Source organism: Schistocerca serialis, chromosome 4 (genome assembly GCF_023864345.2).
Source record: "Schistocerca serialis cubense isolate TAMUIC-IGC-003099 chromosome 4, iqSchSeri2.2, whole genome shotgun sequence".
Classification (NCBI taxonomy): Eukaryota; Metazoa; Arthropoda; class Insecta; order Orthoptera; family Acrididae; genus Schistocerca; species Schistocerca serialis.
The window spans coordinates 784,096,597-784,112,835 of NC_064641.1; the positions used below are offsets into that span (position 1 = coordinate 784,096,597).

The following is a 16,239-nucleotide window of genomic DNA, read 5'->3' on the forward strand; positions in this document are numbered from 1 at the left end:
CACTAGGGATGCTTATTACTATGTCATCCATAAGAGAGTCTGTTTGATGTTCAAATGATGTTTGTTTGTATGATTCTCCTGTGTGACCAATTTCTTGAACACGAAATTTAAAACTTCGGCTTTCGTTTTGCTGTCTTCAACTGCCACACTGGCTTGATCAACATGGGAGCCTTAGAACCACTTAGTGATTTTACATAGAATCAGAATTTTCTAGGCTTCTCTGCCAGATTTTTTACTAAGGTATGACAGTGGCAACTGTTGTACACTTCATGCATGGATCTTTTCACAGATGCAAAGATCTCTGCTAAACTTTGCATGTCATTATTTGTGTGTTGCCTTTCGAAGTGAGAGTGCAGCAGGCTTTTTTTCCTCAGAATTTTCTGAATGTCATTGTTAAAACATGGTGGGCCTTTTCGATCCTTAATCCATTTAGTAGGCACATGACTCTCCATACCATGATCTACAATCTGCTTAAACTTCACCCATTATTCCTCTATGTCCATTTTACTAGGAATAAGTGATGTCAATTCAATGTCTAAACTGTGGTAATCCTTTTCCATCCTTAATCCACTTAGTAGGCACATAGCTATTCAGACCACAATTTAAAATCTGCTTAAACTTTGCCCATAATTTCTCTATGCCCATCTTACTGGAACTAAGCAATGTCAGTTCACTGTCTAAGTGAGATACTAGCAACTGCGTATCTGCTCTGTCTAGCAGAAACACTTTCCTAGCATTTTCAACTGATTTATTAACTTTTGTAGTCATATTGCGATAATGACATCATGTTTGCTAATCCCCACTTCTATAATGACATTGTCAATAAGGTCTGGCCTAATTGTAGCTACAAGGTGTAAGACATTTCTATTGCATGTTGGCTGCCAAACTATCTGCTAAAGATAGTTTTCAGAAAATGTGTTTAAAAGAATTTCACATGACGGTCTGTTTGCACCTCCCCGCAATAAATCCACAGACATCCCAGTCTATACTCAGTAGATTCAAGTTGCCTCCAACTAGTAAATGTAAGACCTGGGTATTTACGCATCACTGACCACAGACATTCTTCAAATTACTCTAGAACTGTCACGCCAGAATGGAGTAGCCGATAAAAACATCCAACAATTAACTTGGTTTCAGCTACATTTAATATACATTACCAGATAACATCACTGTCACACTCAACTATGATGTCAGTAGGGAGTGCAATGAACACTCCCCCTCCAATGGCCTCTAATCTGTCTTTTTGATACATGTTCCATGACTTCCTAAATATCTTAGAGCTTTCCACTTTGGGTTTAAGTCAGCTCTTGTTCCCAAGAATGATTTGACTGTGAGAACTCTCCTGGAGGGCAGGAAACTTGGGAACTTTGTTACAAATACTTTTACAATTTTCTGAAAAAATTTTGACAGTTGAAGTGTCTTCACTCTGAACATAGTCTGACTTCCCTTGCTGCATATCAACTAGTGAGTGTTCATTAGTGTAATTCAGGAGTAGGTCAAATAATAACCAAGAAAGCAGAATTTGAGTAAGCTACTATGTACAGCAAAGGAAATGCATTATGATAGCCAAGATAGACATGAAGTCATCAAGGTTATATTTCAGCTGGCTCCACAGATGGAGAAGAGACAGAAAGAATGTAAAATGAGATAAAAGAAATTATTCAGATGCTTATTGAAGACAAAAATTTAATTGTGACACAGAACTAGAATTTGATAGTAGTAAAAGGAAGAGAAGGAAAAATAGTACGAGAATATGGACTGGAGGAATGGAATAAAAGATGAAGCCACCTGGTAGAATTTTGCACAGAGCAGAATTTAATCATTGCTAACACTTGGTTTAATGAACCTGAAAGAAGGTTGTACATTTGGGAGAGAGCTGGAGATGCTGGAAGGCTTTACATTGGTAATATAAAGGTAAAGCAGAGATTTTGGAACAAGCAAGATTTTAAACTGTAAGACATTTCCAGGAGCAGATGTAGACTCTGACCATAATTTATTGCTTATGAACTGTAGACTAAAACTGAAAAAATTGTGAAACAGTAGGTGATTAAGGAGATGGGACCTTGATAACATGAAAAAAAACAGAGATTATTGAAAGGTTCGAGATGAAATTATGAAGGTGGTAGAGGACCAAATGGGTAAAAAGAAAAGGTCCATTAGAAACATGTGGATAACACAAGAGATGTTGAATGTAATTTTTTTTAAAAAAAAAGAAAATATAAAAATGCAACAAATGAAGCAGGAAAAATGGGATACAGTTATCTTAAAAAAATAGACTGGCAGAAAATGCAAAATGGCTAAGCAGTAATGGCTAGAGGGCAAATGCAGGTCTATAGAAGCTTGTATAACTAGGTGAAAGATAAATTTCACATATAGAAAGATTTAAGAGACCTCTGGAGAAACGAAAAGCAACTGTATGAGTATCAAGAGCTCAGATGACAAGCAAGTTCCAAGCAATGAATGGAAAGCTGCAATGTGCTAGTAATCTACAGAGGACATTTGCAATGGAAAGGAAGTTGAAGATAGTGTTATAGAAAGGGAAGGACAAGCAGATTAAGATGAGATGGGATGGGAGCAATGACTGACAGTATCAACTGAGAATTTGACAGAGCATTAAAAGACCTAAGTCATAGCAAAACACTTGGGACTAGACATAATTCCTAGAATTATTGCGATCCTTGGAAAAGCCAGCAATGACAAAATTATTCCATCTGCTGTGCAAGATATATGAGACAGGCAAAATACCTTCTTCAAGAACGAAGTAATAATTACAGTTCCAAAGAAAGCAAGTACTGATAAGAGTGAATATTACCAAACTATCACCTTAATTAGTCATGGTTGCAAAATACAGACACAATTATTTACAAAATTTGTAAAGCCAACCTTGCAGAAGGTCAATTTAGGTTCCACAAAAATGTAGGAACATGCAAGGCATTACTGACCCTATTAGTTTCCTTAGAAGTTAAGTTTAAGAAAGGCAAACCTATGTTTCTAGCATTTGTAGGCTTAGAGAAAGCTTTTGAGAATGTTGGCTGGAATACACTCTTTGAAATTCTAAAGGCAGCACAAATAAAATACAGGGAGTGAAAGATTGCATAGAGCTCACACAGAAATGAGACAGCAGTTAAAGAGTCAAAGGATAAAAGAAAGCAGTGACTGAGAAGGGAGTGAGACAGGGATGCAGCCTACACCTGATGTTTTTCGATCTGTACATTCAGCAAGCGATAAAGGAAACAAGGATAAATTTGGAAGAGCAATTAAAATTCAGGGAGAAGAAATCAAAACTTCAAGTTGTAGAGTACCAGAATAAAGATCAGATTGGCAATATGAACAGATCACTAACACTTTCCATCTTGTAATTCATTATACATGTTTACAATGAATTTATGCAGCAATAATATTTTGCTTATCCATCTATAATTAACTGGAGCATGTTTTTTAGACACTTCCTCATACAATAAGCAAACATAATTTTTTTCTGATGTTAGTTGTCCTATTACTTCATCTGGGGTACATAAAACTGATCAAAATGATAATGTATATGAAATTAATAACCAGTTTTCTTTTTAAACTTCTGTTAAAAATGTTAGTTGCAAGATGCTATTCGACAAATTTAAAAAAATTGTATTTACACATTTATACATGGAAATTCATTATACAAGATTGAGCTTTCACCCTGTTGACTACAGCCATACAGTTTATTTCATCAAATATGAATTATTTAAAGTAAAAGTAATGAAGTTCAAAAAGTAAATAAAGGATGTTATGTAAGTTATACTCTAAATAAAAAGTTCTACAAGTAATTTTCACGTATTGAATTAGAAAAATCATATCATCCTCTTGGTATTTCAAATGCTTTATGTTGTTAAAAAAGGCATTTTTTCAAAAGTTTTTGATCTTTCAAAGTTAAGCTTTCTGGAAGGATTATTTCTCTAATTTTCTTGTACAAGAAAATACACTGATGAACCAAAACATTATGACCACTGCCCACCATGAGTTTGAATGCTTCCTGGTGGTGTTGCAGGCATGTGACATAGTAAGGAAAGAATGTAAGTGGAAGAGAGATGAATGAGCAATTTTTATAGCAAAGACATGGGTTGCAAACTTGGAAATCCACTGATACGAGGAGTTTTGACAAAGGTCATGTTGTTGTGGCCTTGTAGCTGAAAATGAGAATCTCTGAAATGGTAAAGCTGGTCAGCTTTTTGTGTACTACTGTTGTGAATACCTATGGAGAGTGGTTGAAGGATGGTGAAATAATGAGTAGTAGATGTCCACATCTCATCACAAAATCTAGTGGTCAGAGGATCCTCTCTGTGTAATCGAGGATAAGCACCAATCTGTGGCAGATCTGACAAAAGAGTACAATGCTGGTACAGTGTTTCACAGCACACTGTTCAAGGGCCATTATTGAACATTAAGCTCCACATCAAATGACCCCTCCACATTCCTGTGTTGACCCAATGACATCATCAGTTATAATTTCAGTGGGGCACAGCATCACTGAGTTTTCACTGTGAATCAGTAGAAATGTGTTACCTGTTGAATGAATCGAATTTCTAGTTACACCAGATTGATGGTTGGGACCTTACATGACATCATCTAGGTGAATGGCTGCTTGAAATGTGTACCGGCCACAGATGCAGGCCGGTGAGAGCAGAATTATGCTATGGAGTACATTGAGTTGGGCTTCTATGGGACCTATGACAGAATTCAAAGACACCATGACAGTAATGAACTATGTGAACATTATTGCGGATCACCTGCATCCCTCTATGAATGAAGAGTTCTCTGATGGCAGTTCTCTGCAGGCAGTTCTCTGTTGCACTTCTTTAGCTCAGTTACATGTCCCAGTTCTGTTTTGCAAGTGCATGCTTTTGTTATCAAAAAAACTTTTTCATTATAAAGTTAATTCAGCAATATTGTACATTTAAAAACTGCAAAATATCAACAGTTGTGTTTTTAATTACCTTGCTATGTTTGTTTTGTAATGGAAACTATTTTTGTGGGGTTATATGAGGAGATTTTGGAAAAGCCTGAACATTAAGTTATGAGAACAGAACAACTATTGTTTCATTCATACTTGACAACAACTCACGATCTGCTAAATAATGAGCCTAATCTATTAATGTATTCAATTAAATCTGAGAATAAAATAAAGTTTATATATTTACTTACTGGAAAGACACTGTTACAATATAAGTACCATTGTGAATTTCTTCGCATATTTTAATATACTGAAAGTAACATTTCATGGAAATGTGCAAGTGTTTCAACAACTGTCAGTGTAATTCTTTCAAAGGCAGCAATGGACTTCGAAGAGCAGAGAATGGATTGGATACTGTTATGAAAAGGTGTTATAAGATATCAACCAAAGTAAAACAAGAATAATGGAATGTAGTCACATTAAATCAGGCACTGCTGCAGGGATTAAATTATGAAATGAGGCACTGCTGTTTGGACAATAAACTAACTGATGATGGCTGAAGTAGAGAGGATATAAAATGCAGACTGTCTATGGCAAGAAAAGCATTTCTGAAAAACAGGAATTTGTTGACATTGGATATAAATTTAACCGTTAGGAAGTCTTTTCTAGAGAAATATTCAGACAAGAAGAGAAAAGAGGCTTTTGAACTGTAGTGCTAAAGAAGAATGTTGAATATTAGATGGGTAGCTCAAGTAATTAATGAGGAGGTACTGAATAGTATTGGGGAGAGAAGAAAGTTATAAGAAAACTTGACTAAAAGAAGGAACTGGCTGACAGGATACATTCTGAGGCATCAAGGAACTGTTTATATGGTATTGGAGGAAAGTGTTCTAGAAATATTCTAGGTGTTTGTTGAGGCAGACCAAGAAATGAATACAGTAAACAGATCCAAACAGATGTAGGTTGCAGTAGTTACTTGCAGATGATGACACCTGTACAGAACAGACTAGTGTAGAGAGCTGTGGAGAGTGGAGAGCTGTGGAGAGTGGAGAGCTGTGGAGAGTGGAGAGCTGTGGAGAGTGGAGAGCTGTGGAGAGTGGAGGGCTGTGGAGAGTGGAGGGCTGTGGAGAGCTACATCAAACCAATCTTCAGACTGATGACCTCAAAACAACAATAACAACAGTGTTAAAAATGTTGTTTTTATGTGGGTAATACAACACTCAGATACGTTATGTAGCTTCATTTCTTGTAATATAAGTGTCTGAATATAACTATGTGCATATAACATCATTTTATGTATGGTTCAAAAAGACATTCACTGTGGTGGCTGAAGAGCGAAGCAGATTAGATAGAAGTTACAACATGGTATACAACATTGAACCATTATTCACTTGTTTTCGGTCATTACAATCTCAGCCCAAGCATACAGTGTTGCATACACTAGTGTACATGGTATACAACATTGAACCATTATTCACTTGTTTTCGGTCATTACAATCTCAGCCCAAGCATACAGTGTTGCATACACTAGTGTTATGATCATCATTCTGTGTGGTCCTCACTGTGGTGAGTTTTGCTTAATGTTTCATGAGCAATTACTGCTCTTGGAGTTATTCAAGCTCTGCCATAGCTGGTCCCAAGCCCGGTTGAGAAAGGAGGAGGGGGAGGAGTAACACCTCATTAAAAAACCTTGGTTCACCTGCCCCGGGTGATAGAACCTCATGAAGGTCTCTTGCCAGGGATACGGTGAAGACCTCAATTGCAGTGAAGGTAGAGAAGATGGACTTTGGTACGGTGGAGCTGGTGGAAGAGGCACCTTTTCTCTTTGGGTACAAAAAGAGTATAAGTAGTGACTGAACCCCAGAGGGGTGGCTACAGACAGCATCTGACTCATGGTGAGCAGCTGACTTTAGGCTGGGTATCCTACTGCCTATGTGGAGAGTAATGGAAAACTACCACCTTACATTCCCAAGCAGTACACGGTATGTCTCTCCATGTGAAAGATTCCGGGGCTAAAACTTCCCCTCATTCAAATCTCCAGGATTGAGAGTAGACGTATTTGAAAGGAAGAAAGGGGCAGTGAAGGAAGGAAAGATAAGGATTGGAACATGGAATGTGAGGACACTACTGCAAGCAGCTAAGCTAGAGAATGCAAAACAGGAGATAAAAATGAACAGATTAGATGCCCTTGGTTTGTGTGAAGTGAGATGGGGAGAGAATGGGGAGAGAATGGGGAGATAGGAAGTGGAGTGGTGAAAACGGAGTAGGAATACTGATAGGGCAAAAGTTGAAAAATAAGGTAATGAAGGTACAATATATTGATGGAAGATTGACAATGATACTTCTGAAGGGTAGTTCAAAAGATTTGGTATTAATACAGGTATATATGCCAACCAGCCAGCATAGAGATGAGGAAGTGGATGAATATCTTCACTTATATATATAGACCTATATCTCTGACGTCAATCTGTTGTAGAATTTTAGAACATGTTTTCTGCTCGCGTATCATGTCGTTTCTGGAAACCCAGAATCTACTCTGTAGGAATCAACATGGATTCCGGAAACAGCGATCGTGTGAGATCCAGCTCGCTTTATTTGTTCATGAGACCCAGAAAATATTAGATACAGGCTCCCAGGTAGACGCAATTTTCCTTGACTTCTGGAAGGTGTTCGATACAGTTCCGTACTGTCGCCTGATAAACAAAGTAAGAGCCTACAGAATATCAGAGCAGCTGTGTGGCTGGATTGAAGAGTTTTTAGCAAACAGAACACAGCATGTTGTTCTCAATGAAGAGACGTCTACAGACTTTAAAGTAACCTCTGGCGTGCCACAGGGGAATGTTATGGAACCATTGCTTGCACAATATATATAAATGACCTAGTAGATAGTGACAGAAGTTCCATGTGGCTTTTCGCGGATGATCCTGTAGTATACAGAGAAGTTGCAGCATTAGAAAATTGTAGTGAAATGCAGGAAGATCTGCAGCAGATAGGCACTTGGTGCAGGGAGTGGCAACTGACCCTCAACATAGACAAATGTAATGTATTGTGAATAAATAGAAAGAAGGATCCTTTATTGTATGATTATATGATAACGGAACAAACACTCATAACAGTTACTTCTGTAAAATATCTGGGACTATGCGTGCAGAACGATCTGAAGTGGAATGATCATATAAAATTAATTCTTGGTAAGGCAGGTGCCAGGTTGAGATTCATTGGGAGAGTCCTTAGAAAATGTAGTCCATCAACAAAGGAGGTGGCTTACAAAACACTCATTCGACCTATACTTGAGTATTGCTCATGAGTGTGGGATCCGTACCAGATCGGGTTGACGGAGGAGATAGAAAATATCCAAAGAAGAGCGGCGCATTTCGTTACAGGGTTATTTGGTAAGTGTGATAGCGTTACGGAGATGTTTAGCAAACTCAAGTGGCAAACTCTGCAAAAGAGGCGCTCTGTATCGTGGTGTAGCTCGCTGTCCAGGTTTCGAGAGGGTGCATTTCTGGATGAGGTATCGAATATATTGCTTCCCCCTACTTATACCTCCCGAGGAGATCACGAATGTAAAATTAGAGAGATTCGAGCGCACACGGAGGCTTTCCAGCAGTCGTTCTTCCCACGAACCATACGCAACTGGAACAGCAGCATGTAAAGTGCCCTCTGCCACACACCATTGGGTGGCTTGCAGAGTATAAATGTAGATGTAGATGTAGATGTAGAATATTATGATAAATACAAGAACTCATTGAGAAAGAAAATAGAAATGCCTGCGTTGTCATGATGGGGGACTGGAATGCAGTTGTGGGTGAAGGAAGAGATGAAGATGCAGTAGGAAAATTTGGATTAGGAATAAGAAATCAGAGAGGTGAATGACTAATTAGTTTCTGTAAATAAAATTCATTAGCAGTGGGTAACACATTATTTGAACACCACAAAAGGAGACAATACACATGGATATCAAATTTGAATAGGGAAGGATATCAGTTGGACTACATCCTGATACAAAAAGGTTTAGGAACTGTTTGAAGAATGCTAAAGCTTATCCAGGAGTGTTTATAAATCCAGACCACAACCTAGTAATGGGAGAAATACAAGTGAAGTTGAAAAAAGTCTGTAGAGGTAAAACAAAGGAAAGACTAAACATAGAAAGACTCAAAGAGGTAGGAAAGGCATCAGATTTGGAGAACCTATTTATGGAAAAATGGCAAAGACATAGTGTTGATGAAAGTGTTAATGACAAATGGATAAAAATGAGGGAAGGACTCATGGACTCTGTCAGAGAAGTACTAGGAATTAGAGTATCCCAAAGCACCAGGAAAGAATAGACAACAGAAGACTTGTTGAAAAAGATGGAAGAGCGGAGAAAGTGGAAAAGTGTAGAAACTGAAGAAGGCAAAAAGAGGTACAGGAAACTGAATAATGAATTAAGAAGAGAAACTGAAGAAACAAGAGAAAAATGGATGAAACAGAAATGCGACAAAATAGAGAAAATGGAGAAAGAGGGAAAGTATGAAATGATTTATAGACTGGCTAGTGAGATAGTTTTTGAATGTAAAAGAAAGAGGAATAACATGGAAATAGAAAGAGTGGATGGTACTCTAGCAGAAGAACCACAGGAGGTTTTGAACAGATGACAATAATATATTGAATGTCTGTATAAGGGGGATGAAATGCAAAGCGAAATTAAGGTTGAAGAGGAGTAATATGTGCCGGAAGATGGAAAGGGATTTACCATCTTGGAAGTAGAAGTAGAAAAGGCACTGAAGGAGATGAAGAATAGGAAGGCATGTGGAATTGATGATCTGCCAGCAGAACTGTTGAAGAGTCTGGAAAACAAGGCATAAAAAGAAATAGTCTACCTCTGTAACGAGATATATGACAAAGGGGAATGGCCTGAGGACTTCCTTGCAACAGTTATGATACCAATAGAGGAAAAGAGAAACACTAAAAAATGTGAAGAGCACCGGACCATCAGTCTAATTTCTCATGCAGCTAAAGTCTTGCTGAGAGTGTTGAATAGAAGGCTATATGGCAAGCTGGATAGAGGGATTTTAGAGGAGCAGTTCAGATTTAGAAGAGGAACGGCAAAAGAGATGCTATTGGCCTGTTAAGAACTACAGGGTAAAGATATGTGGAAAAAGATAGAGAAATCTTTGCTGTTTTTATAGATTTAGAAAAGGCTATTGACAGAGTTCAGTGGAACGAGCTGATGGATATTTTGGAGGGAAAAGGAGTAGACTGGAAAGAGAGAAGATTGATACAGAATCTATATTTATACCAGAAAGTAAGGATAAGGATTGGAAATGAAATGTCAGAAGGAGGTAGCATTGGTCAAGGTGGTAGACAAGGTTGTTGCCTTTCCCCACTGTCATTTAACATTTACCTTGAAGAGATTATTGCAAAAGGCTTAGATGGGAAAAGAGGAATATGTATTGGTGGAAAGAGAATAGAATGTATAAGATTTGCTGATGACATGGTATTAGTGGCAGAAAGTAAGTGGACAGTGAATAACATGCTGAAAGATCTGGATGAAGCTTGTGTGGAATATGGGATGCAAATAAACACAGCAAAAAAAAGTATGGTCATCAGTATAAGATGAAGACTGTCCAGTATTAAAATAGGACAATCTATGATTAGCCAAGTAAGTGGACTTAAAAATCTTGGAAGCACAATAACTGAAGACTTGAGATGTCACCAGGAGGTGAAAACTCAAATTGCCATAGCGTAGGAGGCATTTGACAGAAAGAGGAGACTCTTATGTGGCAAATTAGATAAAGGACTAAAGAAAAGACTTGGCAAATGTTTTGTCTGGAGTGTGGCACTATATGAAGTAGAAACATGGATGCTGAGATGAGAGGATGAAAAAAGGTTAGAAGCATTTGATATGTGGATGTGGAGGAGAATGGACAGAATATGCTGGATGGAAAGAGTGAGTAATGAAAGAGTATTGGAAAGGGTTGGTGAGAGATGATGCCTGCTGAAGGTTGTAAGAGAAAGGGAAAAGAACTGGTTGGCACATTCATTGAGAAGGGAATGCTTGCTAGCAGATACTTTGGAAGGATTGGTTTGTGTGAGAAGACTAAGAGGATACAAGATGATAGATGACATAAAGGGAAGAGGAAATTATGCAGTCCTGAAGAGGATGGCAGAAGACCAGACAGCCTGGAGAACTGCCATGTGAAAACCTGCCTTTTGGCAGAACACTGATGATGATGATGATGATTATGATGATGATGATGATGATGATGAGTTAGATTAACCAGCCATTAACTTCTATATACAAAAGCAGGCAATAGAATAAACTCATTGCTGTCAGCTAAGAAAGATACTCTAAGTTAGTAGTGATCAGAAAGCTGTCAGTGCCAGTCACGGTCCTGCAGTTTGTATCAGTTCAGCTAGCCTAAGCTACTGCGACAAGTGCCTTCGTGGAGTGGACATGTAGGATGCACAGTGGCTTTCCTAGACAGAAAGCTCAGTTATATAATATGATTATATGGCAGTGATCCAAGAGCAAATAAATAACTCCAACAGGAGATTAAAAATTTGCACTGATGTTATGCAATTACAGACAATTTTGTGACTTCTGTGTTACTTCACTGTAGGCTGTAACAACAATCAAAGACAATTACTCATTGGTATTCATGAATACAAAGTCCCTGTATGAAACTAAGTAAGTTTACACATAAATACCAGTGCACAAATACCAGACAATCATGTGAAATAAGTATTAGGATAGGCGAACAGACAAATTAAATTTGTTGGACGGGTTCTGGAAAAAGTTGAATGCATCTGTATAGGAAGTCATACACAGGACATTAGTGTGACTAATTCTACAGTATTGTTCAAGTATTTGGAGACCTTATCAAATAGTCATGACAACAGACATTGAATGAACATATTCAGCAGTGTGCTACTAGGATTTTAACAGATTGGTATAGCCCATACAAAACATTAATAGATGTGCCTGGGAAACTTAGATGGGAGTAACTGGAAGAAAGACAACATAGTGTTAGCGAAACACTTTTTAATAAAATTAGATAATCTGTATTCAAAGAAAACTGTGCACCATCTTGTATCTCATGAAGGGACAATTAATATAATAGAGATTACCTCACATACAGAGTCATATAGATAGCCATTTTTCCCCAAATACTTTAACAGAACAGGAGAGTAAATGGATAATACTGGTACAAAGTACCCTTTGCCATGGTTTTACAGTGGCTTCAAGACTATATATGTAGATATAAATATAGATTTGTCCTTTTACCTTTCTGTAGGTTACCATGTTGTTTAAAAATCTGGAACTGAGTATGGCAGTTCATATGCTTAGGTAAAACATACATATAAAATACCTCTCAAGTGATCCTGCTTCTTAAAAATAACTCGTTATAAGAAGTCAGATGTTTATGACTTCAAGTTGACACAAGAGCTTACTCTAATGTATAACCAGACACTGTCACTTATGGAAGTGGTAGATTTATTGATAGCATTTACTTCATTAAAATTCATTCCACATAACCCTTTTCGAGTGAAGAATTGTGGGACATTCCAGAGGGATGTATGAGTATAAATAGTTTATATTCTGTCAGAGAAATAAGTGTACCTCTTTGTTACATTTTACAGAATAAAAACATCTGGGAATAAAGTTGTACCTGGCATTGGTCCAAAGGGGAAAGAAACGTTAAGAGATGCTATGTCATCCCTCCTTCTAATGTCTGTCCATGGATTCCATGCTACTGTTGGCAGTGTAGGTGTTCTCATGTGATTTACAGGAACTTTTATAGATGCTAGTGGATGATAACCTTGAACAGAAGAATGGAAGATGTAAAATCATTGATTATAGTTCACAAAATACATAAATAAATAAGCGACTAAATGAAATAATGAATGTTTTATGGCCAATAAATGCTATATGGTAATTACATGTATATCAATCATACATCTTATACATAACCTTATGGGGAAGAGTATACAATGTAATTTCATACTCTGATGTAATGTTTGTTAAGAACTAAACTGCAGAGACAAGACAAATTTAAATTCTTCCAGATTTAAAATAAAATAACAGGTGTATTATTAACAATTCCTTTTATGAAATTTGTAATTATAAATTACAGAGAGAACAGATTCAACACGATCCTTTTCTAAGATGAAGCTAGAAATTGGGAATCCATAACAGTTCAATTCAAAATAATAAAAAAAACCTTATTAGTCACTCATTCTACAAATTATCTGAATAACTGTATAGTGTAACTGAAGAGGTAACAGCTTTTTTCAGAGTAGCAGCTTTTGCTCTTATTTACTTGACTACATTTAGCTGGCATAAGAATGAACAGAGTGGTACCTTGCAGGCATATAGGCCCTTCCACTAAGGTGGCGTAAGACCTCACACTGGATGGAGATTATGTTAAAAAGTGAGGTGTTACAGCAACTGAGTTGGGAACATTGTGGTGTATTGGAATCCTGAATAAAACCAACCTACTTTCTGAAAAAAAAAAAGTGTTTTATTACTTATTGAATGCCCCTCGTTGTTTCGTGATGCCCTCGTTTGTATATATTCAACATCAACATGTTTGTCCTCTTTTGTATTCTTTGTTACAATTTTCTTCACTAGGTCATGGAAGATGGTTCCATAGGTATACAGATTTGCAGGTGCCATGTCTATCAAAAACTGCAATTTTATTGCATGCTCCATTAAAAATAATTGACGATTATGAAATTGAGAAGCTTCTGCTGTTACAACTGATCCTGAGCCATGTTTCACTTTTTCCACATCACAATGCAAGTGACATTATCAACTTCTGCAATGAAATTTTTATGCTATTGAAAAGCATTTAATTTCCTTGGTAAATTACTATTTCTGCTTGTTCTGTTGTTTGGCTGAATCATTTTGCCTGTAGTGCTGCAATTTATACAATTTCAACCACCTGGTTTTGAACTATCTTCTGGATGTGTGTTTTTGTGGACATTGCTGCAGTGCTTGTGGAGAGACAAAGTCTGACTATGCAATTTGTGGTATGTGTCAGTGCATCCGAGTCCCACGTACACAGAATCAAAATTTTATATACATCTGCTGGGAAATGTGAGAACAATTTGTTGCACAGGATGTCAGTATAAATGGCTTTTGCTGCTAGTGCCCGTTTGCAATGAAGCAACTATAGCATGCTACATCCAAGTTCCACTGCTCTTAAGCGTTTCACAAATCTTTTGATGTGTGATTGTAATAACTGATTGACTAATGTATGCACTGTATTTATCTTTGAGTGGTGATGAAGTTAGTATGTATTGCAGCTCTGCAGTTATGCCTTTGTTAAGAGCAGTAACGACATATAAGATACTATATTTTGTTTCAACTGCCATGATGCAAGCAAGAACAACTTGTTTACCTGATTTCATGAATCAGAAACAGAAATAAATGCATTGCTGATTGTAGGCGAGTGAGTGTTATTGACAGGGGATATCAAATTGATAAAATATTTTTAGATATCCACAAGGCTTCCAACACCATTCCTCAGAAATGACTTCTACTCAAATTGCATGCCTGTGGAGTATCACCTCAGTTGCATGACTAGATTCACAGATTTCTGCCAGAAAGGTAGTACATAGTAATTCATGGAAAATCGTCAAGTAAAACAGAAATGATATCTGATGTTCCCCAAGGGTGTTTTATAGGCCCTCTGCTGTTCCTGATCTACATAAACAATCTAGAAGACTATCTGAGTGGCCCTTTTACATTATTTGCAGATGATGCTTTCATTTATCATCTTGCAAAAACATCAGATGACAAAACAAATTGTAAAATGATTTAGACAAGACATCTGTATTGTGCAAAAAGTGCCAGTTGACCCTAAGCAATGAAAAGTGTGAAGTCTTCCACAGGAATACAAAAGGAATCCACTAAACTCTGATTACACAATAAATCAGACAAAACTAAAGACTGTTAACTCAACTAAATTATGAATAACTTAAACTGCAATGATCACATAGATAATGTTGTGGGGAAAGTAAACCAAAGACAGTACTTTATTGGCAGAATTCTTAGATGACACAACAGGTTGTAGTGTTTCGAGAATTTCTGCATAAATTCTAGAACCACTCTGCCTTCTACCATCTCGAACACATGATATTTTAAATATAAGTGTGAGAGAGCCTATCTACTGTGCGTCGCCTGTCTGTGTGTGCAGGTCTGAAGTGTGTAGTAAGAAGACTGTAGACATGGTGGTAAAAACGGCACCGACAAGTGTTTGCTGATCACGCCACAGAAGTTTAATGAAAGAACATAGCAGACTCAAGGAACTTCTATGTTGTTCCATGCTGTTTTATAACTCTGACTATTGTAGTGAAACAAAGAATAACAGTTGAAATATTGTTGATTTATTCTCGGGTTGGGCTTGGAGAGGATACAACATGTACTGAGATTCAGGATGAGAATGGACTTAGTTTTTTTAAGCCAACTTTTTCTTATGTGTAAATGAACTTTGTTTCTAACCTTTGGATATGTGAGGAGACCTACTTGAGAGTGTTTTTTTATGTGGAGAATGAGATTTGTAAAAGTTTGGTGTTTAAATATACATTGTTAAGTGAAGCAAAAGAAACTGTGTATGTCTGCTTATTTTTATAAGTAGAAAGATTCTTGAGAAATTCCAGTTCCTAGCAAATACACTTCAGAGAAGAAGAGAAAAGGAGGTTGCAGCAGCAAGCTAACCAGCAAGGAAAGTCGGCTGACAATTTCAAGTAAGTCGTATCATTGAAGAAGTGGCAGTTTACACACATACTTCACCACTTTAAGTCATCCAAAGCATTAGAACTTGGCAACCTGTGTGAAAGGACAGAAGAAAACAGTAATTTTGAGGTGAAAATGAGATAAGAAGATATTATGTGTTGCCGTAGCAACTGAGAATAACAAGATGAGAGAATAATAAGGGAAAGATGTAAGGAAGTCATAATGTTAAAAGACCAGAGAGAAGATCTTGACGTATTGGACTAAGAAGAGATATACCGAGAACAATTCAACTACAAAGATCTGGTGTGGGGAGAATACAGCTCTCACACGCATCGTGCAGATGCAGACAGGGAAACCACCCTACATCCAACGCCACCGGCACCAACTTCTGTTCACCTGTGCTGACCTGCCGCCACATCTGCCCACCTATGCAGCGAGAATTCTATGCTGGGTGAGCGTGAAATAAAAACTTTATTACTCTAGTAAGAAGAGTTACAAAATACTGTGGGGTAAACTTTTACTGTTGTAATTGGTATAATTGAAATTAGTATTAAATGCTCACAAGAGCCAAAGACTATAGAAGTAT

General features: G+C 37.3%; 1 protein-coding gene across 1 annotated transcript in view; it reads right to left on the minus strand.

The window, feature by feature from the left end:
- LOC126474945 (iduronate 2-sulfatase) overlaps positions 1–16,239 on the minus strand; it is a 122,589-nt gene that overhangs the window by 69,380 nt on the left and 36,970 nt on the right. Inside the window, exon 4 of the mRNA XM_050102465.1 lies at positions 12,583–12,732. Within this exon, the coding sequence (XP_049958422.1) occupies positions 12,583–12,732 (150 nt within the window). The remainder of the gene's footprint in view (positions 1–12,582; positions 12,733–16,239) is intronic.